General features: G+C 50.5%; 1 protein-coding gene across 4 annotated transcripts in view; it reads left to right on the top strand.

Moving 5' to 3' along the window:
- PSPC1 (paraspeckle component 1) overlaps window positions 1–27183 on the top strand; it is a 998435-nt gene that overhangs the window by 264516 nt on the left and 706736 nt on the right. For all 4 annotated transcript variants that reach the window (XR_011284271.1, XR_011284272.1, XR_011284273.1 and 1 more), the window contains exon 5: window positions 21215–21299. Coding sequence is in view for 1 of the 4 variants with exons in the window: in XM_069640796.1 (XP_069496897.1) it covers window positions 21215–21299 (85 nt within the window). In the remaining 3 variants the exon portion in view is untranslated. The remainder of the gene's footprint in view (window positions 1–21214; window positions 21300–27183) is intronic.

Below are 27183 nucleotides of genomic sequence, written 5' to 3' on the forward strand. Positions count from 1 at the left end.
GAGTTTGGCTGCAGATTCGGGAGGCGGACATGTGGTGTTGTGCAAGGATGTGTGTGCTAGGTCTTGTTGCATTGTGTGCAGTTTCCTGTGCTGAGAAGTTTAGGTTGTTTTAGCGCAGTATGTGAGGTGTATGCAGAGGGCTGATTGTTAGTAACAGTTGAGGTTGTTGGTGGCTGTGGTTGATCTTCAGCTTTTCCGGTTTTTGTGTCTTCACTTCTGTGTTCCTGTTGTATCAGTAAAGCCTCCTCTGGGTAAAGGGTTTTTGTGCTACTCAGATGCCCGTTTCTAGCCAAGAGTGATCAGCAGGGAGCGGAGCTCTTTAACTGGATTCCCTTGTGGGGGATAAGTTCTAGTAGGGGCCTATTTGGTGTTTGGTCCCTTCCCTCTTGTTGCCCTTGCTCATGGCATGGCTGGGGGTGATCCATTTCTATCCCTGGGTTTTCCTTGACATACTTCCCATGCCCTTATGTTTCTGTCTGATCACCCTCTTCTCCGGGGCTCTGTTGGCCGGGCAGGTGCATGAGGGGTTGTGGGGCAGAGGGAGGGAGGGAGGGAGGGGGGTTGTGGGCTTCTCTTTTCAGTCCTATTGCTCATTCTTAGTTACCCTGGTTACATCTCATTTTTCCTGTGCTTGGTTGATCGGGTGGTGTGCGGACATTTGGTAACTTCATTGTACAATGCTCGAAGTGGTATACAGATATGGTGGATATCCTGACCTAATGGGGCCAAACAGCGGTGTGGCCTGAAAGCAGGTGAAGGATCTCCTGGCGTGGCAATTGAGGCGCTGGCCACGTTTGATGGCCAAGGGCAGTGGAAGCAAATGTGTGCACTTGAAATACTGCAAAAATAGTAGTTAACTGGCCCCAGCTTGTCTTTAAGCACAGCTTTCCATCCCCCTGCCTCCATTTTCGACACTTCTGCCCCTTTCTTCCTCCTTTTTTTCACCTTCCAGGCCTCTGCTGTACCTGGTTCTTAGGCGACCTCTGCCCTGCCCCCGTTGCCCGCCTCCCCTTCCCCTGATTGGGTCCTTGTCAGTGGGAGTTGTTTCTTGGTGTCCCCCTGGCCAGCCCGTCGGGTAAGGGTCCCAATGCAGGGGGCAGCTCCCGAAGAAGCAGCGCCAGATTGTGTTCTGTTTGCTTGTGGAACCTGCAGCCCTCAACCAGCAGCCAATGACAAGGTAGGGGAGGTCTGGACATGGGGACCAGCGATTACTGCTCCCCAGTATCCTATTATCTAAACGCCTGTTTGTTGCACATACGTATGTCGGCCATATCTCACATTCTGACAGATTGGGTCAGGTAGCAACATTTAACATCTAGGCAAATTGTCTACTGTTGTACTCTCAGCAAAGGCATGTACCCCCAGCCCTGGTATCCCAAACCTTGTAGTTACTGCCTGCACTGCTATACCCTCATCTAGACATTTCTCCTTCCATTTAGTTGTCCCAATCTAGGTGCTACTGCATGTTAATATACTGTGGTACCCCTTCAGGTGACCACAACTCTATCCAGGTTTTCCGAAACCCACTCGCACATCGGTTGTACCCAGTTGGACGTGTCCCCTCTACTCGGTCCCATAATCCGATGCGTTTGCAGCGACACACTGTGACAACTATCCTCCTCCCCCACTGCTCAGACTTTCATTCCAGGGACATCCGAATAGCAAGACCAAACAATCACATTGGACCAAGAAAAAGAAAATGGCAGTCAACTCCATACGTATACCTTGCACCACGTCTGCAGGCACGGCCACCCATGCACCCTAGAATGCAGCAATGGCTATTCTATTGCGGTCTAGCAGCTAGCATAGTCCACACTGAAACCGCGGACGTACCTCAACACCTCTGCCATTAGTATACAGTGACAACCTACGAAAAGTAAGTGATATTTTCTTGTATTTTTCCATTTTGCTTTGGCTTGAGTTTATGTACTTGAATTGATTTTGTAAATGTCATTTTTATTTACTGAAATTGATGCTTCAATTTAAACGCAATTATATAAACAAAATGAAGTAAATTGATCTAGTTGGTCGAATCTTCAGCACTAGCACTCTAATCCTAAATCACCAACAGCACCCACCCACCTGACCTCCAGGTTGCTTACTTAAGCCTAGCCAGTCCACCGAAATCCTAAAAAGGCAAAATGCACACATGCATTTTTAATTTAAACTCTTAGAAACTTCTACGCATTGATTGTGGTCACCAATGTTGTTCCAACCACAAAGCGCATTGAGGCCATACAAATTGGTCAAGGGTGCTATATAAATTACTAATAGAATGCATTTTATAATGCATTACAATCGGGTAACTTGGTTTGCATTAGACTAACCCTCAGACAATTGTTGGATACTCTAGGTGTGCCTGAGACAAGCTGGTGGCAGTGGTTAACTTTTTAGCAAATTTTTGGGGCATTTCATTTTAGCCTTACTGCGTTTTCTGGTTTGATTACTAACTGTGGCTAGTGGTCAAATATGGATATGCCACAAGGTTTTTCGCTTGTCCTTTGGCTATCTTATCTTTTAACCTTCTTCCTGCCCTGTGAGTCCAGGAGAATCTTTATATGGACTTCCAGTGCCTAGGAAAGCCGAGGCTTTTTGCAGGCTATTGCAGGGCTATGTGTGCTTGCTGTCATGAAGAGGGCTTAGACAGTCTGGTCCCAATCCACAAACTGGTGTCAGTGTCCGAGTGGTATGCATGAATATTGCTGTCGGTGATCTTGATTGGACCATTGCTGGGGTGTGTGCCAGAACGGTCATTGGCTAGTGGGAGTTTTGACTCTTATGTGACTTTTTGGATATGAAGACCTCTGCAACCACTCTAGGGAGATCCTGGAAGAGAAACCAAAGGAGCCAAGAATCCTGTCCAGCTGTAATACTTGTGAGCAGACTATGGACCTATTGGAAGGCGTGGCAAACAACTTCTGCTGCGGTCCTTGAAGAGACCTATCTTTGGGAAGATCTCCAGCAGTCCTGAGAAAGAGCTGTGGCCTTTGGAGTAGGGGGAACATCCATTCTCAATGTCTGCTGAGTCCTGCGAAGAAAAGCCTTCCAAAGTTCCCCAGTACCTCCTAGTGGATTACCAGCTCAGAGTTTGGGCTACTGTGCTGCAGACATTGCTGTTCCGAGTTGAGGCTTGGAACTAGGGGATCCCCGGCTTGTGCTAGAAGACTGACCTCTGGAATGTTGTGGTCTTAGCATCAAGGGGGCCCAAGATGGGCAAAGTTTGACTGCGCTAAGTGAATCCTTTAACATCGCTGTGCATCGCTGGGCGTCATCCGAAACTGCTTTAGTGCATCCAGTCCAGTGCGGAGACTGGCAGTGCATGAAGTTTTGCAGCATTCTCTCACCTGAAGACCTTGCACCAGCATTTGTCACCAACTGAACAAGTGTTTGAACCTGCAGTTCTTGGGCATCAAGGGCTGAAGCTGATGGACGGGAATGGAACCATTTTTCACCAGAAAAATAACTTTCCCTGTAAATTCATATGCATGTGGGGGCGCAGCCCTGGGAGCATGCGCTCCCCTAACCCACCAGCGCCACACCTCAGTCTTTTCTGTGTCAAAGGGTAAAGACCACTTTCACTAGCTCTCCTGGGTGAGGCCTCAAGCCTCGTAATTCCATGTGCTTTCCCTAATCTTTGATTTTTCTAATCTATGGGATGAGAACAGTCCACTGGTGCCCTAGCCCATCCCTATTTTGAGCACGGTTGGCTTCTGCAGGTGCCCATTGTGCAACGGTTCCTTCCCCACATTGGATCCGCACGGCTTTGCCTCTGGTGCCTAGGAGATGTCCACAGATTCGAAGGCTGCTCAGTGTGCAAACCCTCACACCCATATCCCTCAAATAGGCTTGCAAGATGGAGAGTGTTGCTCTCTAGGACAACGGAGAGCATTAAGGAATACGTACGCAGGAAGACCAAGAAGGTAAGCTGCTTCGTTTCGAAAGCACCCTGCAGGGGTGACTAATTCTGGTTGGTCTTCTCCAGTAGACTGACCAGAATCTTTAATACAAATTGTCTGGTAGTACCCAGATTCAAATTGTCGAAGATTGGCGGCACTAGTTTCGCTGTGAAGGCCGCCAAACTCTGGAATTCCTTGCCACACCAGTTGAGAGCCGACCTCCCTTACTCTTTCTTCAGAAAGAACCTTATTATCCACCTTAACCTGACTGAGAACTAATTCGCCCTGAAATTAGGGCACGTCAGTATGATTTAATGCAAGTTTGTAAATTGTGTATAGTTCCTAGCTGTAAACAACTCTGCCTCTAAGTGTAATTTAAGTCTTGTATATTGTATTGTATTATATTGTATTATTTCAGATGTAATGACGACAGTTCATACTTTGTTTTGACTATATATCTGTAACATGTGTAAGCTTTGCATAACCTTCTGCGCCCTGCTACTCCTGGGTCTGGTGCGCTTTATAAATGTAATAAACTTCCCAGGGAAGTCTACCGACGTGATGGGTCAGTCAAACCCTTGCACTGGCAGCAAGGACACTGAGGCTCTTGTAGCTACCGGCTTAATGGCAGACTAGTCGAAGGGCACTAAGAGTTCCACTGTCAAAGGGACTACAGGTGCTGGAACTCCAGAGAGGCTTAGTTCTGCTACCGGGCACACTCCTCACGGGTCGCCTACACGCAGCACAGACAGCACTACCTGCCTCATGACTGAGGGGCCAGTTACCTACCAGGCCCACAGCAGTGGTGGAAGGTGGGGCAACGCTGATGCGTCCAGTCATACCGGCTGGAGGGACATCCTGAAGGGCATAATCCAGTAGATGTTATCTTCAACACTGCCTCCTCAGCCGGTGCCTGCACAGCCTTTACCTCCGCCACATCTGTTGACCTTGCGTCTGTTAGCGGCGCCTCCTGACACCTACAGACCCAGGGGCCTCTTCTAACACAAATGACCAACAAGACACTTTGAGGGGCATTCCACGACAAGATTGCCGGGTTAGCAGTTTACCTGGGCATTCCTCAGCCACCGAGGGAGCTGCCAGTGGGGTGTGCTGGTCGAAGTACTCCGCATCAAAGCAGAATCCAAATCTGGCATTGCTTTACAGAGGGATGTGGAGGCCCTTGCGAAGAAGGGCTTGCTCAAGTCACTCACTCCACTTAGCCAACAAATAAAAGGTTGGACGCAGTTTAGGCAGGTGGAGGCAGATGCTACTCTTCTGACAGTACACCCCCAGCCACTATCTTCAGCCATTGCAACATCTATGAATGCCAAGCCCCAGACCTCCACGAGCACCGCAACTCCAGTTATCCTGGCTGACAAATGAGTCTCAAGGCAGTACTTGCAGAAGCAAAACTAGTGGCACAGGACATGGAGTCCATGGTGGCGCACATAGATGCTGCAAGCAGGGCTATCTGTGTGGCAACAGACATGAGGGCTGCATGGCTCAAGGTAACCAGATTCAATCCTGATAAGGACAGTATCCTAGATCTACCCTTCCAGGGCTGTGACTTGTTACACTCCTCCACGGACAAGGAACTCTATAGAGCTCAGACGGCCAAGCCCCTGGCCACTCACCAAGCCAGTGGCCAAAACCTTCTCACAGGGCCACTCGCGTTCAGATGGAAGCTGATATTTTGGCAGTTTACTGGGCTTCCAGGACCACCGGTCCAAAGCAACAGGGCAGGTCACCCAGCCAACACAGGCGAAAACACCAGAAGTCTTGGCACAAGATTTTTTTTTTTAAGTCCCCTTGTCATTTGCAATGCCAGATTTTCTCTGGTCCACACCCCAGTCAGGGGCAGGCTGTCCCTGTAGTCAAGCTTGGCACTCACTTTTCGCAGATTCATGGTTGATTTCGGTGGTCTCCTCAGGCTTCTGGCTTCACTTTCCACACCTCCCACAGATCTGGATTCCCTCTCTTGGCTGAGATTTGTTCCCGGGTTGAGCGAGGCAGTGAAGAAATGTTTTCTCCCTCAGCAGGGAGTACTTTTATTCCTGCATCTTTGCCATTCAAAACAAGAACCAGGCGGGCCTACGAGTGGTCCTAGATCTTGCCTTTCTCAATCTCTATACCAACCTCTGCAGAAGTGCAAAATAGTGATGCCAATGCTTATATCGGACACGCTGTGTAAGTGGGGGGATGGGGGGGCGGAGACTGGACGTGCTCCTTGGACCTGAAAGTCTCATTGCTCCTTCATCCCGCCCCCTTGCCTCCATACTTGTTGGACATTCCGTCCATCGGGATGGAACCAGAGCACTTTTAAAGCATTAAATGTTTTATTTTTGTCCTTTGATTTTTACGTGGGACCACTGCACGTGACTGCAGCCCTGCCTTCCTGAACTCTGCCCCGTGCATCACCCTTCAGTCCTCTTCTCTGCGCGGTCGGGGTCGGATGGACTTGTATTTTAGGGAATATTTCTTTTTGTTCACTTGTCCTTCATTTTCCTGCCCCGGTCCCACTGTCTGTCTTCAGTCTATGCCGCAGCATCTGGGATTCATTCCTGTTTCGCAAGGGCAGATCCCCACTCTTCCTGGAGTGCTTGGGCCCAGAACACTGGTGGGACTCTTGCTTCTATTGCGACTGTCTGTGCACTCAAGAGTCAGCTTGTCAGGTGGGAGGTGTTCCAGCAGATTCCTCAGCCACATTTACAGTAGTTCATTGAAGAATAAAGGAAGCAGCTGTTACGTTTGTTACTTTTTTATAGCACCCTGGCCAGGGGACTCCTTCCCGGGGTCCAGGAGGGGCCCAAGTGGCTCTGCTACCAGGGATCTCCCTTAGGCGTCTCAAAAGGGATCTAAACGGCACGGTTTCCTCCGAGGTTCCCTGCAAAGGGGTTGTCGGGACTGGATTTTAATCCAAGATTCCCCTTTTGGGGGCTAAAGTTAAGCCCAGTACTTCTGTGGCTTTTGTTATTGGGGGTCATTCCCAAGGTTTCCACATCTGGAAGTGTACCGGGTCTCGTCTTGAGGTTTCTTTTTAAGGTGAATAAACTTAACGGGGTTAACCCCAAGGATCCCTGTCATGAGGCTATATCGAAGACAAGCAAGATTGAGGGTCCCCCATTGAGGGCTCTGGCTGCAGGGGTGACCACAACCTTTCCACACAAGCCTGTGGTCGAAACCGATCATGCTGAGGGGGCCCGGTTAAACACCTTAAGTATTTGAGTATTGGCTCTGCAGAGGTTCACTCACTGGGTGCTAATTCATCCGCAGTCTCTAAGTGTTGCAGAAGCACTCTAGATCTGCTAGCACCGGCTTTGTTGAGTTTCCTTGTCACAAGGCTAAAATGGAGCATAAGTCCCATGATTCCCCTGTGGTGACCACAGCCTCACTAACACCAGTGACGCAGTACACCTCAGGCATTAACAAAATGGCAGTCCAACCCCTGTGGTCCACAGCTGGCATTTTGTCTACATCTCTCACGAACATTAACGGCTGGTACAGAGGGGCCTGTTTTCAGGGCCTGAGCTGCCTTTTACATGTTTTGTGGATAAGAACCCTTCCGCCCTAGAATGGATTGGCATGCTCCGTCTCCACTGTAACGCAGTCTCGCTCCCGCCTACATCCGCTCCCTTAGTTTATGTGGATCCAGTTGGTGGAGGACCATCCTGGCAACCATCCTTTGCGATCCTGATGGTATGCCACTTCAGAACGGCCTCTACCACTCTAGCGCCTAGGCCGCCTTCTGAGGATGCGTTTTTGGGAAATTTCAGATGCTTTTGCGCTCAGATCCAATCAAGGCATTCTTTAAGGAGTTATTCAAGGAAATTTAACCTAAGCCACCTGAACCGCCCCCTGCTCCGGGAATCCCTCTGCAGGCCCCGGTAGTGCCACCTCTACCACTTCCAGTGGCCCCCCACCCCTCCACTTTCACCTGTGCTAAAGACTCCAGTTGCGCAGTCAACCCTGCTGTCGGGGCCTGAGGTGCCATGGATGGCGACGACCCGCGCCACTCTTAGAGCCTTTCATGACCGGGTTGTGGATATGATGGCGTTGCTAGACATCCAATACCTGAGTCTTTGGCTCCACAAGGTGGTGTCATTCCTGGAGCTTTTACTGTCGACACAGAAACGCACTGGCCTGTTCCTTCAAAAAGATGTCCTGGCCGAAGCCTGCAAGGTCTGGGGAAAAACCTCATTCCGAGCAGCACCTAAACAAGAAAATTGACACGTGCTACAAACTACAAGTGTCTGAAGACCTATCCTTGACTGCATGTCCACTCCCCTCATTGACTGTGGTGGTAGCAGCTACGCGCCAGTCTAATCTGTCCTCTACATCCTCCACTGCAGCGTATTAGAACCAATCTAAGGAGGACCAGCTTCTTGATGCCATTGGGGGAAAAGGTTATTTTCCAATTGGGCTCTTCAGCTGCGTCCAGCTAATACCGAGCTTATCCTGGCGGCTGCTAATGTCAAGCTGTGGAAGGAGCTCGCCGAGTTTCAGGAATGTATTCCGTTTGATAGTCTCGAGTCTCTAAAGGCGGCTTATCCAATGCCAGCGTTGTGGTGCAGGACCTGCTGGAGGCCGCGGGCCTTCATGTTGATACTTCCGCTCTGGGCCTTATGGTTGGACTAGAACGCTCCCGCCACGCGTAGCTGCATGCTACAAAGTTCTCGAAGGAGGTTCAGGACGAAGTACTTTATCGTCCGATCGAAGATAATGAATTATAACACTCCTCCACGGATGAGGAACTTGCCAAAACAAGGCAAGCATGCAAACTGCCAAGTCATTGTCGGTTCTTGCCAAAACCCCAGCTAAGGCACCTTGTACTCGGATGTCGGGGCCTCAAAAAAGGTCCTTCTCTGGTTTCAGAGGTTCTCGGGACAGCTGTCTGTGCTGGGCAGATGCCCTTGCTGCAAGCAGCAAAGGCAAGGTGGCCAGTTTTTCTTTCGGTCAACAGCCTCCTCCTCAGCAACAGGTGGTCTCCTGCCGATAAACCATCTGAATGAATTTTCATCGCTTGTCTGACTCCGGTGGGAGGACTCTTTTTGTGTCTCCTGGAGGCGTGGCAGACATCACAGAAGACCAATGGATTTTTTTTTTCGGCCGGGCTTTTGCTTCTCACCCCCTACCCCACCCTCTCACCCTCCTATTCAGCAGTTTCGGTCACCATCCCTCATAGCTGAGGTACAGAAACTTCTAGTCCTCAGTGGAGCCTATTATCTTGTGCCAGCCAGGGGAGGGCTATTACTCCTGTCTGTTTACAGGGACCAATCCCAACCATGCTGGCCTGTGCACTATCCAAGACGTCTCCAATCTCTTTCTACCCCAAGAGAAATTCAAGATTACACCCAGCCAGATGAAGTCCTCTTTCCGGAAGGGCGATTGGCTTGGCGTGGTAGACATTCAGGATGCCTACATGCATATCCTGATCTGGAGCCTGCTTTGAAAATATTTGCTGTTCTCCGTGGTAACGGAACACTTCAGTATCAAGTGCTACCCCTTGGTCTTGCATCAGTACTGCGTATCTTTACGAAGATGATGGTGGTCAACGCAGCATTTCTCAGACTGCAGGGGTTCATGTATATCCATACTTGGACGATTGTCTCCTGTGCAGTCCTTGCCCACAAGCTGCTACTGCCATTCTTCAGTCCCTCCTTCAGCTCATGTTCCGCCTTGGGCTGTCAGTGAACTGGTGGAAATCGTCTTTCACTCAAGAGGTGATTTTTCTGGGTCTCTGTTGGGATCCAGTCAGTACCAGAGTGTTTCTGATAGAGGACGGAATTGCATAACTTTCAACCACGTGCCAGCTCTTCCTGCAGTCCTTGCATATGTCGTCCTGGTGGTTCCAGAGACTCCTGCGTGATAGCTCTACCTCTTGCACGCTTGAAAATAAGGCACACTCAGGTTGCTCTTCGGGGCTGCTAGTCCCAGGCTATGGATCTGGACTCCAAGATGATTCCAGTCCCATCCTGCATGACAGTGAATCTTCAATGGTGTTAGCAGCCAGCAACCTTTCAGTGGGGACCTCCTTCCAGGAGCCCTGCCCACAAGGAACGGTTACTTCACACTCTTGGGTAGGGAGCAATACTGTCACCTCGAGGTGTAAGATTTGTGTACACCCCAATACAGGCGGTCCCATATCGATTACCTAGAGCGCCTGTCATTTTTCTTTTGGTGCTCCAAAACTTTTCATCCCTCCATCACCAACAGTGTGGTACGAATTCGCACTGACAATTCATAGCAATTTTCTACATCAACAAATGGGGTGCACCAAGGCTCTTCCTCTGGTGGACCAAGCTATCCAAATTTGGAATTGGTTTATCTAACACAATGTCTGGCTTCAAGTTGTGCACATTCCAGGTCCCATCAATGTGGCTGCAGACTCCCTCAGTCACCAATCTGCGGTGTGTTACGAGTGGGAGATGAACACTGATGTTCTCACCAAGATCTTCCAGCAATGGGGTTCTCCAGCAGTGGACCGCTTTGTGATCTCAATGAACAGGAAACACCCTTTTTATGCTTCCAGGGACAGGCTTGGTTTGTCTTCAATGGGGGGGGGGACGCTCTCGAGCACTTGGGGACAACATGAAGGCTTAAGCTTTTCCTCCTTTGCCGCTGATTCATCAGTCGCTCTGGAAACTCAAGAGTGCCTCCAACAGCACTCTACTCTTCATAGATCCTTGGTGGCCAGCCAGTTTCTGGTTTTTGGAACTGCAGCACCTGTGTGCTCCCTCATCGGGAATCTGCAGATATCCGAGCAATCACCAGTTGTGGCACCCCTCCCCACAATCCTTCAGCTTGGTGGCCTGGTGCCTGAGTTCCGATCAGAAGTGCAGTTCAACCTGAGGATAACATGCGTATAATTCAAGCGGCATGTAAGCCATCTACAAGAGCTCAATACAGGAGCAAGTGGCTCAGATTTTGTCATTAGTGTCTAGCTAAACTGTTTGATTCCAGACAGGCTTCTTTTGACTGTCTTGTCTTTTGTGTCTGACCTTGCAGCCGCTGGCATCCATGGCTTATCATGCAGGACATACTTGTACGCCATTGCAGCTAATCTGTCCAGACAGCTGCTCTATTTTCACTGGCAAACCCAGTCATCAAGAGACATTTTGCAGGTCATCTCTTTCCGCCGGTTCGGACCACTCATCCCAAATTGGATCTGAATGTGGTCCTCACTGCCTTATGAACCTATGGCCATGACCGAGCTAAAGTACCTTTCTTGGAAGATGGCCTTTGTGAGAACATCTGCGAGACGGATAAGTGAGCTTCAAGCTGTCCAACATCGGTTCCTAACTTTCTGCAAGGATAAGGTTGTGCTTCACGCTCAACCTTCTTTCCTTACCCAGGTGGTTTGTGAATTCCATTTAAACCAGTCTATCTTAACCAGTTTTCTTCCTGAACCCGGTCTCTGATGCAGAGAGGGTTTTACACAACCTAGACATCAGACGTGCTCTCGTTTTACCTCAACGGAACGAGCAAACTTAGAAGGGAAACCAGCCTCAAGCGTCCATCTCTTGTTGGATAGCTTCAACTCTAGGCCTTCAGCCGCCCCCAGAGGGCATTCATGCACATTTGGTCTGGCACAGTGGCTGCTGTTGGCTTTCAAAAATAGGTCCCTTGGGAGTCTATAGCCAAGGCTGCTACTTGGGCTTCTCCTTCGGCTTTCGGCAGAAGATTTCAGGACTTGAGCTCCATGTCTGATTCCCAGTTCATCCAGGCAGTTCATAAAATTTGTTCCAAAAAGGGAAATTTCCATCCACCTGTATTTCCTTTGGTCAATGCTTGGGTAATCACAAGTATGGAGGAAAGGTGACAGGACATAGGAGTATGGCAAAGTTAATCACTGTAGCTATAAACTGTACATATTGCACAGGTCTCATCTGTCATTATTGGTTGCTATTACCTCTGTATATTCTGTATATATATACCATGTACTGTGCCTTGTAACTTGTACTAAGCGCCCTTATACTCCCGGGCCCGGAGCGCTATAGAAATATAATAAACAAACTACCTTACGCCTAGTCCATGCTACCCTTTCCTCCATATGCCCGCCGTCCCCTCTGTTGCTAAATGGTCCGTCCTTTTCGATCGCCAGGTCCAGGAAGAGTGGGGCAGAGCTCAGGAAGGCAGGGGTGTGGTCACCCCACCTAAAAATAAAACAAACTAATTTTTTCATGTATTTAAAAGTGCCCTGGCCCGTCCTGATGGACGGAATGTCGCACAAGTATGGAGGAAAGGGGACTATGGACTTCGTCACTACAGTGAGTAACTTTGTCCTTTCTGCATTTCTCCATCACCAAGGGTTGCACTCTGCTCCTGGGCACCTCACAGGAAATCCAACCTCCAGCGACACCTCCAAGCCCCCTGTTGGGCAAGATTGTATACAGTAACCTTTGGGTGCTCTACAACAACCCTGACCTCCTGGCAATAGAAACCCAACCTTTGGTATAAGTCTGCACTACACAGGATGGTAGCGTGTGGAGCAGCCAGGCTTATCTCAAGAGGGTTCCATGTGAGCTGTAGGGGAGTTGCACAGAGATTCAGTGACATGTATTAGAATCTCTTACACACAAGTTTTCTTGAGTAAACTATTATTAATGTAGCCGTCGGTTAGAATAAGCCGCCTTCAGAAGGGAGCACTGTAAAGTAACACACAAATGCACTCCAAAAATAGTTATCTAAATCGGCAAATACCCATTGGGATGTCACACGCACTACCTACACCCTCAGGTGATGTCAATAGCTAGGGTGCTGTTGACAATAATTAAGAAGGAACAGATGGGGGAAATTCAGTGTACAGAATGGACGGAGCAGACGGAGCAAATGTAATGGATGGAGCGTCGATGGAATAGATGGAGCGGTTCATGTGGATGGGAGGGAGGAGTGGATGAGTGGGAGGAGGGTGTGGGAGGGAGTGGGAAGGAGAAGTGGTACGGATGTAGTGCTTGGGGACCAGCACGTTACTGATGACCACCATACTCTTACGTCCCGTCCCCTTTCTTCCATACTGCATGGGCGTCCCTCGTGAGGGACGGGAGACGGAACCTTTTTCACCAGAAAAATCTTCTTTTGCTCCAATTCAGAGGCATGCAGAGGAGCGGCCCTGGGAGCATGCGCTGCCCTGACTCCGCCCTCCGGCGCCACACCTCAGTCCCCTTACCCGTGCTGATGGGAACGGGCCGAATTCACCAGCACTCCTGGGTTTGGCTTCGGCCATGTAATTACACGCACAGATTCTTCCTCCATCTTATTTTGTCTTTGTTGAATAGGTACTTGGTCCTCAGACGCCAGAGCTCCTCCCCGGCGCATGTCAATTTGGACAGGGTTCAGCAGGTGCCCATCCGGCAACGGGCCTTTTCCAACTTCAGACCCCCACGTCCTCTGCCTTCGTTGCCTTGGCCCAGACCACGGTTGGCAAGCCTGTTCGGCTCACTGTCCAAGAAAGTGCTGAAGAACAGACTAACCAGGTGGAGGGAGCTCTTCCAGCGATCTCTTCCAGAGGACTTCAAGAGTTACGTGAAATGTTCCAGGCCAGAGGTAGGGCCTATATTTTCATCTGCACCCCGCAAGGGAGACTCCTTCCCAGGGACTCTCTTACACGGGAGGGACGGCTCAGGTTCTTTTGCCAACCCGCGCACAGAGGCTGTCACGTCTACTGGCCTTCGGGCTGAGGGGTCCTCTGATCAGTACGTCCGAGGGGGCGCCTGTACGCAGCTCTAACGATCCCTGGCTCGAGGTTACTTCACCTACCGGGCAGGTGCCAGAGGAGAGGGACAGGTTGCGCGCCTCACCCATAAGAGACTTGGCAGAGGGCCGCAGCAACGAGCCGAGCAACACATCGCAGCCACGTGGTAGGCAGCTCAATAAGATGGTCGACAGGTCAGATAAGGATGCCCGTTTGACACCTCCAAGACTTCGGCAAAGAACGAGCATTGAAGTGGGACTGGCATCAATTAGGTACATGGCCTATGGCTTACCATTCTTATGCGCAGGGCTGCTTCCCATTGCGTCCATATATACAGGGTCGGCAGCGGCCTCAGTTGCCTCTAGTAACCCTTTCAGTGCCCTCCTCCTTTGGCCAGCGAGGACTGGATCTTCGAGAGGTTCCTCGGCCTCATGAAATCTCCTGATATGGGGGAATATCAAGGACGCTCTCGGAGGTCCTCCTCGCTATGCTTGCAGCACCACAGGCACCTCTGCTGACACATCCGGCCCCGGCACAGCCTCCTCCGCCGGCTCCTCAGCCTATTCCACAGGCAATTCTGTACCAGCCTCAGCCTCTGGCAGTGCCTCTGGCTCTGGATACGCCTCCACTGGATTCCCCAGACCCTCAGGATGAGGAGGACCCCGACACGCCATCAGTCAGCCAGGGCCTTCCATGAGCGTATTGCGGGCCTGGCGGAATACCTGGGCCTCACAGTCACAGGTCGAATAGCTTGCGGAGGGCGTCCTCGCTGAAGTCCTCACGAGGCACCCTTCTGCCAGAACGCGAATTCCACTGCAAACCGATGTAGTCTCCCTCGCCAAGAAGGGTTGGCTCAAACCACTCTCCGTCCAGCTGGTCAACCGTCGCCTGGACGCCAAGTACAGGCAGATGGAGAGGGATACACTCTTGCTCTCCACCCAACCTCAGCCGCACTCCTCGGTGACCGCTGTGGCATCACTATACTCCAAGCCTCAGTCGTCGCCCTCATCTTCGTCATCTACGGTACTGCTAGGCAAGGAGAAAACCTTGGAGGCATACGGTAAGGAGCTGTGTTCCAATGCTTCCTTGCATCTGCGACAGGCCAACTCAGACACCATGCTGGCTGCTGCCAATCAGATTATGGCTGGAAATAGCTGACTGCCTCCAAGAGCTCCCCACCCACAGCCAATCACGTTTTAAGGCATGGTTAGCTGAAGCCAAGCTTGTGGCACAGAATATCATGGAGTCCACTCTGGCACACATTGATACCGCTGGACGTGCCATCTGTATTGTCACGGACATGAGGAGGATGGCCTGGCTCCAGGCAACCAAATTCATCCCGGATGTCCAGGAATGTATTTTAGACCTGCCCTTCGAGGGCAGCGACCTCTTTCACTCCAGCACAGATGAGGAGCTGGACAAGAATAGCTTTGACGGCCAAGTCTTTATCCATTCTGACGAAGGCCACGCCCAAAGCATACTCCCAGTCCCAGCAACGCTCGGATAAGGGCTGCTCATCTGGAGGCTCCCGCGGCTTCCATGAAAGGAGGTCTAGGCAGCCAGAACGCTCGCCGTCCCCTAGTCGTTGCAAGCATCAAAAAGGGGGGGCAAGCTGTTTTTCAAGTCCCCCTCCCCACCCTCTGTCTCAGAGGGTAAGAAGTCTTGACAGACCCCTATGGGTCCACGAGTCGCCAGTGGGGGGGCAGGCTTGCCCTTTGCGCTCACTTCTGGCGACTGCAATTTACAGACTCCTGTATCCTGTTAGTAGACTCCTCGGGGTACCGCTTACATATCCATGTTTAACCTCCCTTCTCTCCTCCTCGCCCTCAAGTTGGGATGGCAACTCTTTTGGCGGAGATTCGGTCGCTCGTCCTGAGCCAGGTCGTGGAGGAAGTCCCAGCGAGGATTGGGCATTTACTCCAGGATCTTTGCCATTCAGAAAAAGAACCAGGCTTGCATGAGAGTTGTTCTGGACCATGGTGGTTCGAGCACCTACTGGGCCTTTTTGCAGCAGTACTGTTGGCCGTCCCCCACACAAGACTCATGATGAGGCGGACTCAGCTTAACTTCGCAGCATCATGGAATCAGGAGAAGGGCTCTGTCCGAAATGATCAGGAGCTCCAGCTCGCTCCACCCAGACCTCATATGGTGGTCGAAGGACTGCAACCTACGGACGGGCAAACCCTTCTGGCCTCCCGTCCCACAGGTGTCTATCACCAGACTCCTGCCTAGAGGGCTGGGGAGCCACCCTCGAGGATCTTTGTCCACGGCTCATGGCCCCGCCAGGAACAGTTGTTTCACATCAATATGCTGGAAATGAACACCACCTGGCTCACACACAGCCTTCCTCCCAAGCCTCAAAGGAAGAGTAGTCCTCATCCAGATGGACAACTCGACCAGTATGTACTACATCAACAAAGGGGGGAGAGGGGGGGACCAGGACCCCCTCCCTGTGCAGACTGGCGATCAGCATGTGGGAATGGGGCTTGGAGAATGACATCCATCTCACGGCGGTGCACCTTCCGGGGGAATCCAACCAGGAAGCAGACAGGCTCAGCAGGTTGGGAGCGGACAACAAGTGCCAACTGAACGACCTCGTTGCACAGGAGATCTTCCACTGCTGGGCCTCCCCCAGGTGGATCTTTTTGCCACCAGGCACAACAAGTGCCCCAAGTTCGCCTCCTGGCAGGGGCACGGTCTAGGATCCCTGGGCGATGCCTTGTGGATCCAGTGGAGCGGCATGTCAGCATTCGCCTTCACGCCCACCCCACTGATTCAGTTTTTTTGCAAGTTCAAGGAGTCTCACCAACTCGACCTTATTCTGATGGCCCTGTGTTGGCCAGCCAGGCCATGGTTCACGGAGCTCCTCGGCGGTCCCGCCAATCCAGCACATCTTGTGATACAACAGGGTGGGCAGGGTCATCCACTCCGATCCCCAGAAGCTGGCCCTCAAAGCATGGTTCCTGAGCAGGTGACGCTCTGCCACCTCAGCCTATCGCAAGCCAACCTGGAAATCATACAAGGGGCCAGGAGCAAGGCTACCAGAGCCCAGTATGAGTAAATGGACCAGGTTTTGCCACTGGGCACGCACCAAGGATATTGACCCGCTGGCTTGCTCACTGGATGTGCTGTCATTCTCCATGCACCTCGCCAACTCGGGTGTAAAGGTGGACACCTGCCGCACATACCTCTTAGCCATTGGGGCATTCAGGAACTCAGAGGAAGAGATCTTCTCCTCCAATTCGATAGTCAAGAGACATTTGGCTGGGCTCCCTAGGCTCTACCCGCCATCGGGAAACTACACCCGGTGTGGGATTTTAAACCTAGTCTTGGGCGCCCTCGCGCACAAGCCTTTCGAGCCGATGGCGACGGCAGACATCAGGCTGGTCACAATCAAGACAGCCCGGCTAGTCTGCCTCACTTCAGCGCGCAGGGCCAGCGAGATCCAGGCTATTGTCACCTCAGAGCCGCACACCACCTTCCACAAGGATAAGGTGGTCCTGCGGCATTTCTACCGGTACAATCAGCCTTCCACTTAAACGAGGAGATCATTCCTCCTACATTCTTTACAGATCCAAAGGACGAGCCTCAGAGTCCTGCACTACCTGTGTGTCGGGCGTGCTCAGAAATTCTACCTGGACCGGACCAAGAGCTTCAGCAAGTCAGATGACCTATTTGTCACCTTTGGAGGCTCCAGGCCAGGCTATCGGGCCTCAAAAGCCTCCATCTCCTTCTGGATGGTCTCGACCATCAAGGAAGCGTATGAGGACCAGCATAGACCCCTCCTGGCGAAATATGCATGCCCACGCAGTCGGGGCCAAGTTAACGGCCATCGATTTTCAGCGTCACGTCCCCTGGCAGGTCATCGGCAGAGCGGCCACATGGGCCACTCCCTCGGCCTTCTGCAAACATTACTGTTTGGGCGCTGGCTCCAGATCAGATGCGGCATTTGGGCAGGCTGTTCTCCGGAACCTGTTTCCTTTAAAGAGGGCCTCCTCTCCACCCTGAGGCTACATGCAGTTGTAATCGCCCATGCAGTATGGAGGAAAGGGGGCGGGGCTTATAAGTTAGTCACCATAGTGACTATAACATACTCTTAGTCCCCTTTCCTCCATACGTCCCACCATCCTCCGCCCTAATATTCTAGTGTCATTAGGCAATGGTAAAACATGTTGACGCATCTTTGGGGGCCGGAGTGCAGAGTCAGGGCAGCCCATGCTCCCAGGGCTGCTCCTCTGCACGCCTCTGAATTTTGGAGGGAAGGAAGATTTTTCTGATGAAACGGGTTCTGTCTCGCGTCCCTCGCGAGGGACACCCATGCAGTATGGAGGGAAGGGGACTATGGACTAAGAGTACGTTAGTCACTACGGTGAGTAGCCTATAATTATCACACTACTAGGCTTACCCTCTCTTATATACACATCACTCAACTAGGACACAGCTATACTATGACACATTCGGTATAGCTGTTCTCATACTAACATGATCTCACAAACTACCCATCATCCTAATTAAACAGTGCTAGCTGAGCATTCACCACTAGCTTATGCGTCTCCTCAGGCCTAACGCAGCCAGAGCTCTGTCTGGGTGTCCACCCTCCATACTGAACACATTCAACTGATTTCTGATAATCATCTCGGAGCTGGTTGAATTTCCAGTGTTGCTGCTGGTAACTGTATAGCCAAGGAGAGGAACACCAGATTGTGTGCGTTGCTTTTAAAGGATCTTCCAAAAGCTCTAGGCCATCTTAAAAGTAACGCTCACAATCTGGTCCTCTCCCAGCCAATCATGCCAGAGTGCATTTGGGTCTTCTAGGAGACAAAGCACAGGGAGTTTCGGGCACCTCCCTCACTTCCTGCCCACCCCAGACACTTGGGCACCAGAGGCGGTCTTCAGTTCTGAAGCCCGGCGTGGGAACATGGGGACCAAACCTGATGTGTCATGCAGAGACAAACTCTATAAGGACCTTTCCAAGAATAAATGGCGAAAAAAGAAAACCGGGACCTGTTTAAATAAAGGGGGCTCAGAAGCCATCTTGAATAACATGGCTCTTGCGATTTAACACTACCAGTGTTCGCGGTGGGGAAAAATCATGGTAGTTCGTTGTAAAACCACTGTCACCAGCCATTTCGAGAGGAAAGGGTAGCATTTGACTGCTTCGTGATTTTCTCTACATAGGGGATGTATGACTGAGCGTGAGGTTCAAAAATACAAGTTGTGATGGGGGAATTGCTGAGACGTGTGTTGGGTGAGAGGTGTGTGGGTGTTTGTGGGATTGGGGACATAGAAGGAACATTTTCATTACAATTGATGATTAATAACATTAATAATATTAAATAGGCATGCACATTAAACCAAAAAACTTAGCCAAAACAAACTGTTCTGCCAAGCCAGAGACATCTAGGACTCTTCCTATTTGATATAAAAGATTCACATATTGACACCCTGGCTCTCTTGCAGCCTTGCACCCTCAGTCAATAAAAAGTGTGCTGCAAAAATGCAGCCATAAATAAAGGTTTCTGCCGCAAAATTTGCCATTTCATGCCGCAAAATCTTGGAGGGTCTGGCAGACCCTCCAGCTTATAGCGATTTTGCGATCCTGCAAAATGCTGCGGAAAACAGCCGTTTTTAGAAAAACACCTACAAAAATGTCAGTTTTTAACCCCTCCAGCACCCTATTGTAAGATGGTGTGTGCTGGGGCTAGAAAATTACACGTGAAAGTAAAGTCAATTTCACTTTACTGTAGTTTATCCAATAGAATGTATTTAAACCTTGGTAAATCTGAAGGACTTTGCTGTGCCACTGCACTGAAGGTGCTGTGACAATGTAAAAAGATGCCTATGGAGTTTGTGGGGGAATTGAGGGGCATTTTCAAATGTGCTAACACCCCTGCAAACCCCACCCATGGACAAACCATCCAGTGCTTTGATCTGATTCTGGGTCGGGGTGCAGGTTTTTTTTTAAGACAGTGGCATTTCTTTCCTACTCTCAATGTAATATTTAGAACAAGTCTTTCTATCCTTCCATTCCACTGCTTTTTGTTCAACTAACCTGAGCAGTGAAACCGGAAAGAATTTTATTTACCAGTAACTTTGTTGCATTTCTTTCTCGCATTAGCAACACAAGTGCTTGATCTGCTTCAGATGCACACTGGGTGAGGCATTGACGCTTTTGGGCAGAAGGCCCCTCTTCAAAGGCATTGAAATTCTGAAGCTAGGTTAGATTTATTTGGACTTGGTGCCATCTTACTGCATCACTTACCTTTTTATTGATTGAAGTCATTGAATGCATTTTAAGAACCTTTGGTGACTGTTTATTACTGAGTGTTGGGGTGTGATATTACCTGCTTGTTTCATTTTTAGTCTGTTATGGGCCTAGAATAAATATAGTATTGCTGTACCTTCCTGTCCAAATTGAATTGTGTGCTTCGTGTGGACTAATTTTGGACCCCTGATCCCACTCAAACTCCTAATAGCTTTGACTGCCAGCCATTGCTACCTTGATTGGACTTGGGCCAACCTCTCAGTTCCCCTGTACACTAGAACTAGGGTGGCCACCAGAAATCGGTCTGCCAGATCAGTTAACAGAAATCCATCTGAAGTTACTGCGTTTAATTGGAAACTAGCAGTAAATGCTTTTAAATGACTGGTACTCTGCTTAAAGTTTATGGACCACTGGCTTATACCATGGAAGGCAGACATGAAGTATATGGTACTCAAAAGGGCGTGTTCAGGTTAAAAAATCCAGTTGCACAATAGTGAACTGGAAAAAGTAAAAATAGTCTGTTTCCGGTCTTCAGTATTTTCTGTGCACTTCACAAACAAATGGTAAAGGAGCCCTGCAACATTTCGACTTGCCGTGGCTTGTGCTGCAATGAGAAAATAATGAAATGGGAGACCTCACAGCTGTGGTAGTCTAAAGGACTACCCAGTGCATCCTAAACAAAATTAGTTGAGTAGGTGAGTGAAGCTAAAAAGTCCTCCGACCCCAAAAACCAGCCAGTGCAGGGATCAAAATTGGGATGTCTAGGATCAAAAGGCAGTCCCTGGGTATCGAGCATAAACAGTTAGGCAGGAGCTCCCTTTTTGGAACCAGTAGCTAGTACTGAGTGCTCGGCAAATCTAACTTTGTGCAAGATGCTAACTGTAACTTTCTGTTGCTTTTCCTGTTATCCAATATGCTCCAAATGTTGCTTAAGTGTATTGTCCTTTATATACATTCCCAAACATACAGTTAAAATCACATAGCTAGATTTGTATAGCAGTACTTGCCCCATGAGTCAAAAGTAGCTCCTAGTATGTGTTGGCTTCAAGCTAAGCAGGCTACCCTTGGCTATAACCAGGAGCTAAATGGCTCCCAGCTTCTGGCAAGTTTGAACCCTGATATGCTTGGAAATCATAGCGATAAAGTGAGATGAGAAAACAATCACGTTTTAGAATAAAACACACCATCTGCCGGGCATGTGTCGTATGGTAAATGCAGTATTTCTACAGGGTATGAACAGTTTCTGTGATCTCTTCATTTTAGGGACACGAAAGTGCAGATATTGTAAACTTGGTAATGGGTATGTTTTTAGAGGAATCTGAGTATTTTGCCAATCTTGATAAAACTGTTTCAATTTTACAGATCTTATGAGGCGCCAGGAGGAGCTTAGGCGCCTGGAAGATCTGCGAAATCATGAGCTTCAGAAGCGAAGGCAATTTCAAATGAGGTAAAGACTTTTTGCTGATTTGTTTTGTAATTCATGGGTAGTTTAATATTTTGAAACTAATTGTTGTCACAACCTATTTGTCTAACGCACTTTTTGTTTGTAAAATGATAATCATGAACCTTTTAGTTTCAGGCAGATTTTTATTTTCTCAGTCTGCAACAATTGCACTACACAGGTTTTCCTATAGCCACCAGGTTGTGCCTTGTGGCTTGGAACACGTTTGTCATGACTACTTGGTGCAGCCTCGTGCTCGAAGTAATGTTATCCACCCATGTATCAAAAGCCGGTGGTGCAATTTCACTCCCCTTCTCTTACTTTTGTCATATGCAGGAACATGGTTTGCACAACTCGATAATTCCCAGTACTTTTGTCTTTCATAAAGCATATCTGACTTTCATTGCTCCATGTTGGTGACAGACCTGCTGGAGTTTTTTTAACCTGGATGCAATTGCACTCCAAGGTGGCATGTGTTATGGCAGATGTCCAGTTTTGGGATAGTTTTGTCCCAGGTACATTTCGCTGCTTGATATTTCCAAGTTACTTTTGTCATCCAAGTCGTCCTGTCAGTTCTTATGTGCTGCCCTAAGTAGGTCAACGGCTGTCATGGTAGGGGTGTGTTTAGCACCTGTTAAGAATATTCATTTCGAATGGTGTCCTCCCACGTATTCCTTATCTTTGATTCCAGCTTCAGCTGCTTCTGAAAAAAAGAAAAAAAAAAATTCTTGACAGAGGGCCAAGTGCGGTAGCGTCTATGATTCGATGACCCTTGAAGGCCTCCATCCGATGGTCGACTTAATCCGCAGTATATGTAGCATGTGCAGCGCCCGTTGCCTTTGTTAGGGAGAATTCTCATAAATGTGCTAATTCCCTTAACCATAGAGACCCCCAGCAACTTTGCTGGATTATGAGGATTTGATTTTATTTTTTACCTGGAAAGAGTGAGCCTATTTTTCCCACGCTTTCATGTATTTTGATGTGTTTTATATTTGTGTTCTTTGACTTTGGAGTTTTAAGATAACTCCATAGGCATCTTTTCAGTGCCATGACACAGGGATGTCTTTTTAGACTTCCCAAAGGTTTAAATACCTTCTCTGGGATAAACTGTTTCCCAAAGAATGTAAAGTGAAATTGACTTTTCTAAATTCATAGACCCAGCACACCCCATCTTACAATGGAGTGCTGGAGGGGTTACCTAGTATCCCCTGTGTCTAAACACTCTTGTAGCAGTCAAATGCTACCCTTTCCTATTGTAATGGCTGGTGGCAGTGGTTTTATAACTATCCTGAGTTTTTCCGACCGCTAACACCGGTAGCTAAAAATCGGGGCCACCTTGTTTTTCAATATGGTGCCCAAGACCCCGCTGTAAAAACTTGTAGCTTTTTTTCACCGTTTTTGTGGAAGGGTCCTGCTGGTGTTTTAACTGCGCGCCAAACCAGGTTTGGTCTTTGTGAGCCTTCGGCAGGCTTCAGGACTGAAGACTGTCTCTGGCGCCCGAGTGTCTGGAGTGGGCAGGAAGTGAGGGAGGTGCCTGAAACTCCCTGTGCTTGGTCTCCTAGGATACCCAAATGCACTCTGGCGTGATTGGATGACTGTTCGGCAAGGACAGCCACCCTGCTGGGTGAGTGGCAGCTATGCTGGAATGAATGGGAGAAAACTGAGTCTACAGGACTTGAAAGGCAGCCAACTACTGGAACGAAAGAACCGAAGACTACCTCAGGACGGCTGCTGCAACCACTGGTTTGCCCGGTGAAACCCTGCTGCACATCCAAATCGCCAGAACTTCATTCAACAGAGCTCCTTCAAGGACGGCTTCTTCCATTGAGTTGGTGGGACCAATCGGCTCAGAAGACACCTAGAAACCATTCTCAATGCTGGTTAAGGTTTAGCCAGGGAGAGGAAACCGGTTTGTCTTGAAGCAACGGCTACTGAACCAAAGTGACTCCATTTTGTTTGCTCCGACAACGATCCCGTGCAGTGCCAGTCCCCTGACGTCCTCCCTCTTGTCCCCACGACTGAGGCTCAGGAACAGCGAGATCTGAAGGAACTGCCAGGAACCAATGTCTTCAGCTACATCTTTTTGCTTCACTTAAAGGTGTGCCATCCGGTTGAGAGAACCTAACTCTTGCGGTGAAAGTTTGTGAAACTTTCCCAAATTGCAGGCCTAATCAGCTTGTGACCCAGCATATCATTCTTACTCTTAGGTCCTGCCCCCTTTCCTCCATACTGTATGAGCGTCCCTTCCAAGAGACGGAACCTTTTTCACAAGAAAAACCACCTTCCCTTTCAAATTTAGAGGTGCGTGCGGCCCAGGGAGCATGTGCTGCCCTGACTCTGCCCTCCGGCGCCACACCTCAGTCCCCTTTTCCGCTTCGACGGGAATGGCCAAATTAACCAGCGCTCCTGGGGTTTGGCTTCGGCCATGTAATTACACGCGCAGATACGTCCTTTTTTTTTTCTTAGCCATCATTCAGGTACTCTGTCCTCAGGCGTCCCGCTCCTCTCCAGCGCATGTTGACTTCTACATGGTTCAGCAGGTGTCCATCCTGCAGTGGGCTCTTCCCAACTTCAGATGCCTTATTTCTAGGCACAGACCACGGGTGGCAATCGTGTTCGGCGTGTGACTCGCTGTCCTCAAAGGCGCTGAAGAACAGACTAGTCAAGTGGAGGGAGCTCTTCTAGAGGTTGCCTCCAGAGGATCTCAAGAAGTGTGAAGCATCGAACAAAGCCCAAGGTAGGGCCGATTATTTTCCAGCGCACCCCACAATGGAGACTCCTTCTCAGGCACTCTACCGCATGGGAGGGACCGGCCAGGTCCTTCTACTGGCAAATGCAGAGAGGCTGTTTCAGCTACCGGCCTTCGGTTCGAGGGATCCTGATTCTTCCGGGAGCAATGTCGAGGGACCGGAAGTTCTTGTACCGGGTCTTCACCCAAGGGGCTCCACCCTTGTACCGGCACCATGGCCAAGGGGCTACACCCTAACACTGGCAACGTGTCCGAGAGGCCATGCTCGAATACCGGCAATACGTCTGAGGGGGTGCCTAAACCCAGCTTTACTGGCCCCCGGGTCCCACACCCACCGAGTTGAGGAGCAGGCTAGGCCTCATGATCCACACGCAAGAGTCTTGGACGAGGCTGTGCCCAGCGGGCCGTGCAACATGTCAGGCAGATCCACAAAATGGCCGCCGTGCCAGAAAGACACCTGTCCAATCCCATTCCAGGAATTCGGCAAAGAACAAGTTTTAAGGTGGGGACTGGCCTCAACCAGGTACATGGCCTACAGTCTACCCTTCATTCACGCAGGGCAGCTTTCCTTTGCGTCCATGTGGACAGGGTAGGCAGCGGCCCCAGCAGCCCCCCCCTACCCTGATGGTACCCCCTGCCACCTCTTTGGCCAGTGAGGAGGTACTTCTAGAAGTTACTCAGCCTCATGAGGTCTCCTCAGATGGGGGTGATCAAAGACGCGGTCAGGGAAGTAATCCCTGCCATGCTAGCGGCACCACAAACTCCTCCATCGGGCCCCCAGACCCTGGTGCAGCCGGCTCTGCAGCCAACTCCGCAACCTCCCCCACATCCGGCTGCGGTCCCTGTACCCCAGCCTCCGGCACAATCTACTCCTCCAGACCTGCAGGATACAGACGAGGAGGAGGACCCGGACACACCATCCTTAGCCAGGGCTTTCCACGAATGCCTTGCTGCCTGGCGGACTACCTGGGCCTCCCCCGAGCAGCCAGCAGAGGCCCCTCTGCCAACCCAGGGATTCCACTGCAAACCGATGTAGTCTCCCTGGCCAGGAAGGGTTGGCTTAAGCCCCACTCGGTCCAGCCGGTCAATCGACACCTGGACGCCAAGCACAGGCAGATGGAAGGGAATACACTCTTGCTCTCGACCCCATCCTCCGCCACGCTCCTCAGTGATTGCTGCAGGATCTTCAAGCCACAGTCGTCCTCTGCCTCTTCCTCTGCGGCGTATCTAGGCAAGGTTATCTTGGAGGTGTACGGCAAAAAGAACTACTCCCAACACCACCTTGCACCTTCGGGCCAACGCAGATGCCATGCTGGCTGCCGCGAACCAAAGGTTGTGGCAGGAAACTGCGGACTTCCTCCCGGAACTCCCTGCCCAGTGCCACTCTTGCTTCAAGGCAGGGCTAGCCGAAGCCACACTCCTGGCGCATGACCTCATGGAATCTACAGTGGCTCATATGGATGCATCAAGCCGTGCCATCTGCATTGCCACGGACATGAGAACAGCATGGCTCTGTTCAACAAAATTCAACACGGATGTCCAGGAGCGCATTCTGGATCTACTGTTCGAGGGGGTGGGGGGGGGGGGCCCTCTTCCACTTCTCTACGGACAAAGAGCTGGACAAAAAGAGGAACAGCTCACAAACTGCAAAGTCTTTATCCATTCTTACAAAGACCACGCCCAAGTCGTACTCTCAGCAACGCTTGGAAAAGGGTTGTACATATGGAGGGTTCCGCAGCTTCATGGAACGCAGATCCAGGCAGCCGGACCATTCACGGTCTCAGAACTGGCACAAACAAAAAAAGGGAGGGGGGCGTGAGGGCCTTTTTCGACTCCCCTCCTCGGCATCAGCCTCTGAGGGAAAGAAGGCATGACACGCCCCTTTGGGTCCACGGGTCTCCAGTGGGGGGCTGGCAGGTTTCCTCTCCATGCAAAATTCTGGCACCAGAACTTTGTGGACCCCTGGATCCTCTCCGTAGTAGCCATGGGGTTACCGCCTTCCCATCCCATCCTCTCCTCCTCATTCCCCTCCACTCCCACAGGTTGGGACAGCAACTCTTAGCAGAGATCCAGCCTCTCGTAGAGGGCCATGCAGTGGAGGAAGTTCCAGCCTCCCAGTGAGGCTTTGGCTTCTACTCCAGGATTTTCGCCATTCAGAAGAACCACCAGGCGGGCCTGAGTGTGCTGGACCATTCCACCCTCAACCTCTCCCTACCACTGCAAAAATTCAAGATGGTTATGCCAGCTTTTATATCAGACACATTTGACAAGGGAGACGGGATGTGCTCCCTGGACCTGAAGGACACGTACCTACACGTCCCGATTTGGCAGCCCCATCGGTCTTTCCTACGGTTCAGGATCATGGGTTACCATTTTCAATACAAAGTCCTTCCATTTGGCCTCAACTCTGCCCCCAGGGTCTTTACCAGACTCGTGAACGCTGTGGCGGCTCTCCTCAGAGCGCAGGGCCTCCACATCTTCCCATACCTCGACGACCGGCTCATCAGGGCTACCTCTCCGGAAGCGGTTACCAACTCTTCCCAGGCCCTTATGAACACACTGCAGGATCTGGGCTTCTCGCTCAACCTTGAAGTCGCAGCTGCAGCCTACGCACACTATGACGTATTATTTGGGACACGTGCTCCGAGATGGTCTTCCCTTCGGAGGGCAAAATCTCGGCTATCAAGAAGGCCACCGCCCACTTTCTCAGCAGAGAAGGGACCTCGGCTTGGTGGGTTAAACATCTCCTGGGTCTACTGGTAGCAGTCCTGTTGGCAGTGTCCACACAAGACTAAGGATGTGAAGAATTCAGCAGCACTTTGCGGGCTCATGGTATCTGGAGCGGGGCTCGCAATCGGAGACCAACGTTCCTCCGTCCCTCCACCCGGACCTAACGTGGTGGTCCAGGGACTGCAACCTAGGGAGGGGCAAGCCCTTTCGGCCCCCCAGCAGGCCACCGTCACCAGACTCCCCGGTCGAGGGCTGGGGAGCCACCCTGGACGGCCTATCGGTCCACGGCACCTGGACTCAACAGTATCAGGAATTCCACATCAATTGGTTGGAACTGAAAGCCATCTGGCTAGCGCTCAGAGCATTCCTACCACTTCTGGGCAAGGTTGTCCTTATCCAGACAACTCGACC

This window comes from Ambystoma mexicanum, chromosome 7q (assembly GCF_040938575.1).
Source record: "Ambystoma mexicanum isolate Mex_15411 chromosome 7q, UKY_AmexF1_1, whole genome shotgun sequence".
NCBI lineage: Eukaryota > Metazoa > Chordata > Amphibia > Caudata > Ambystomatidae > Ambystoma > Ambystoma mexicanum.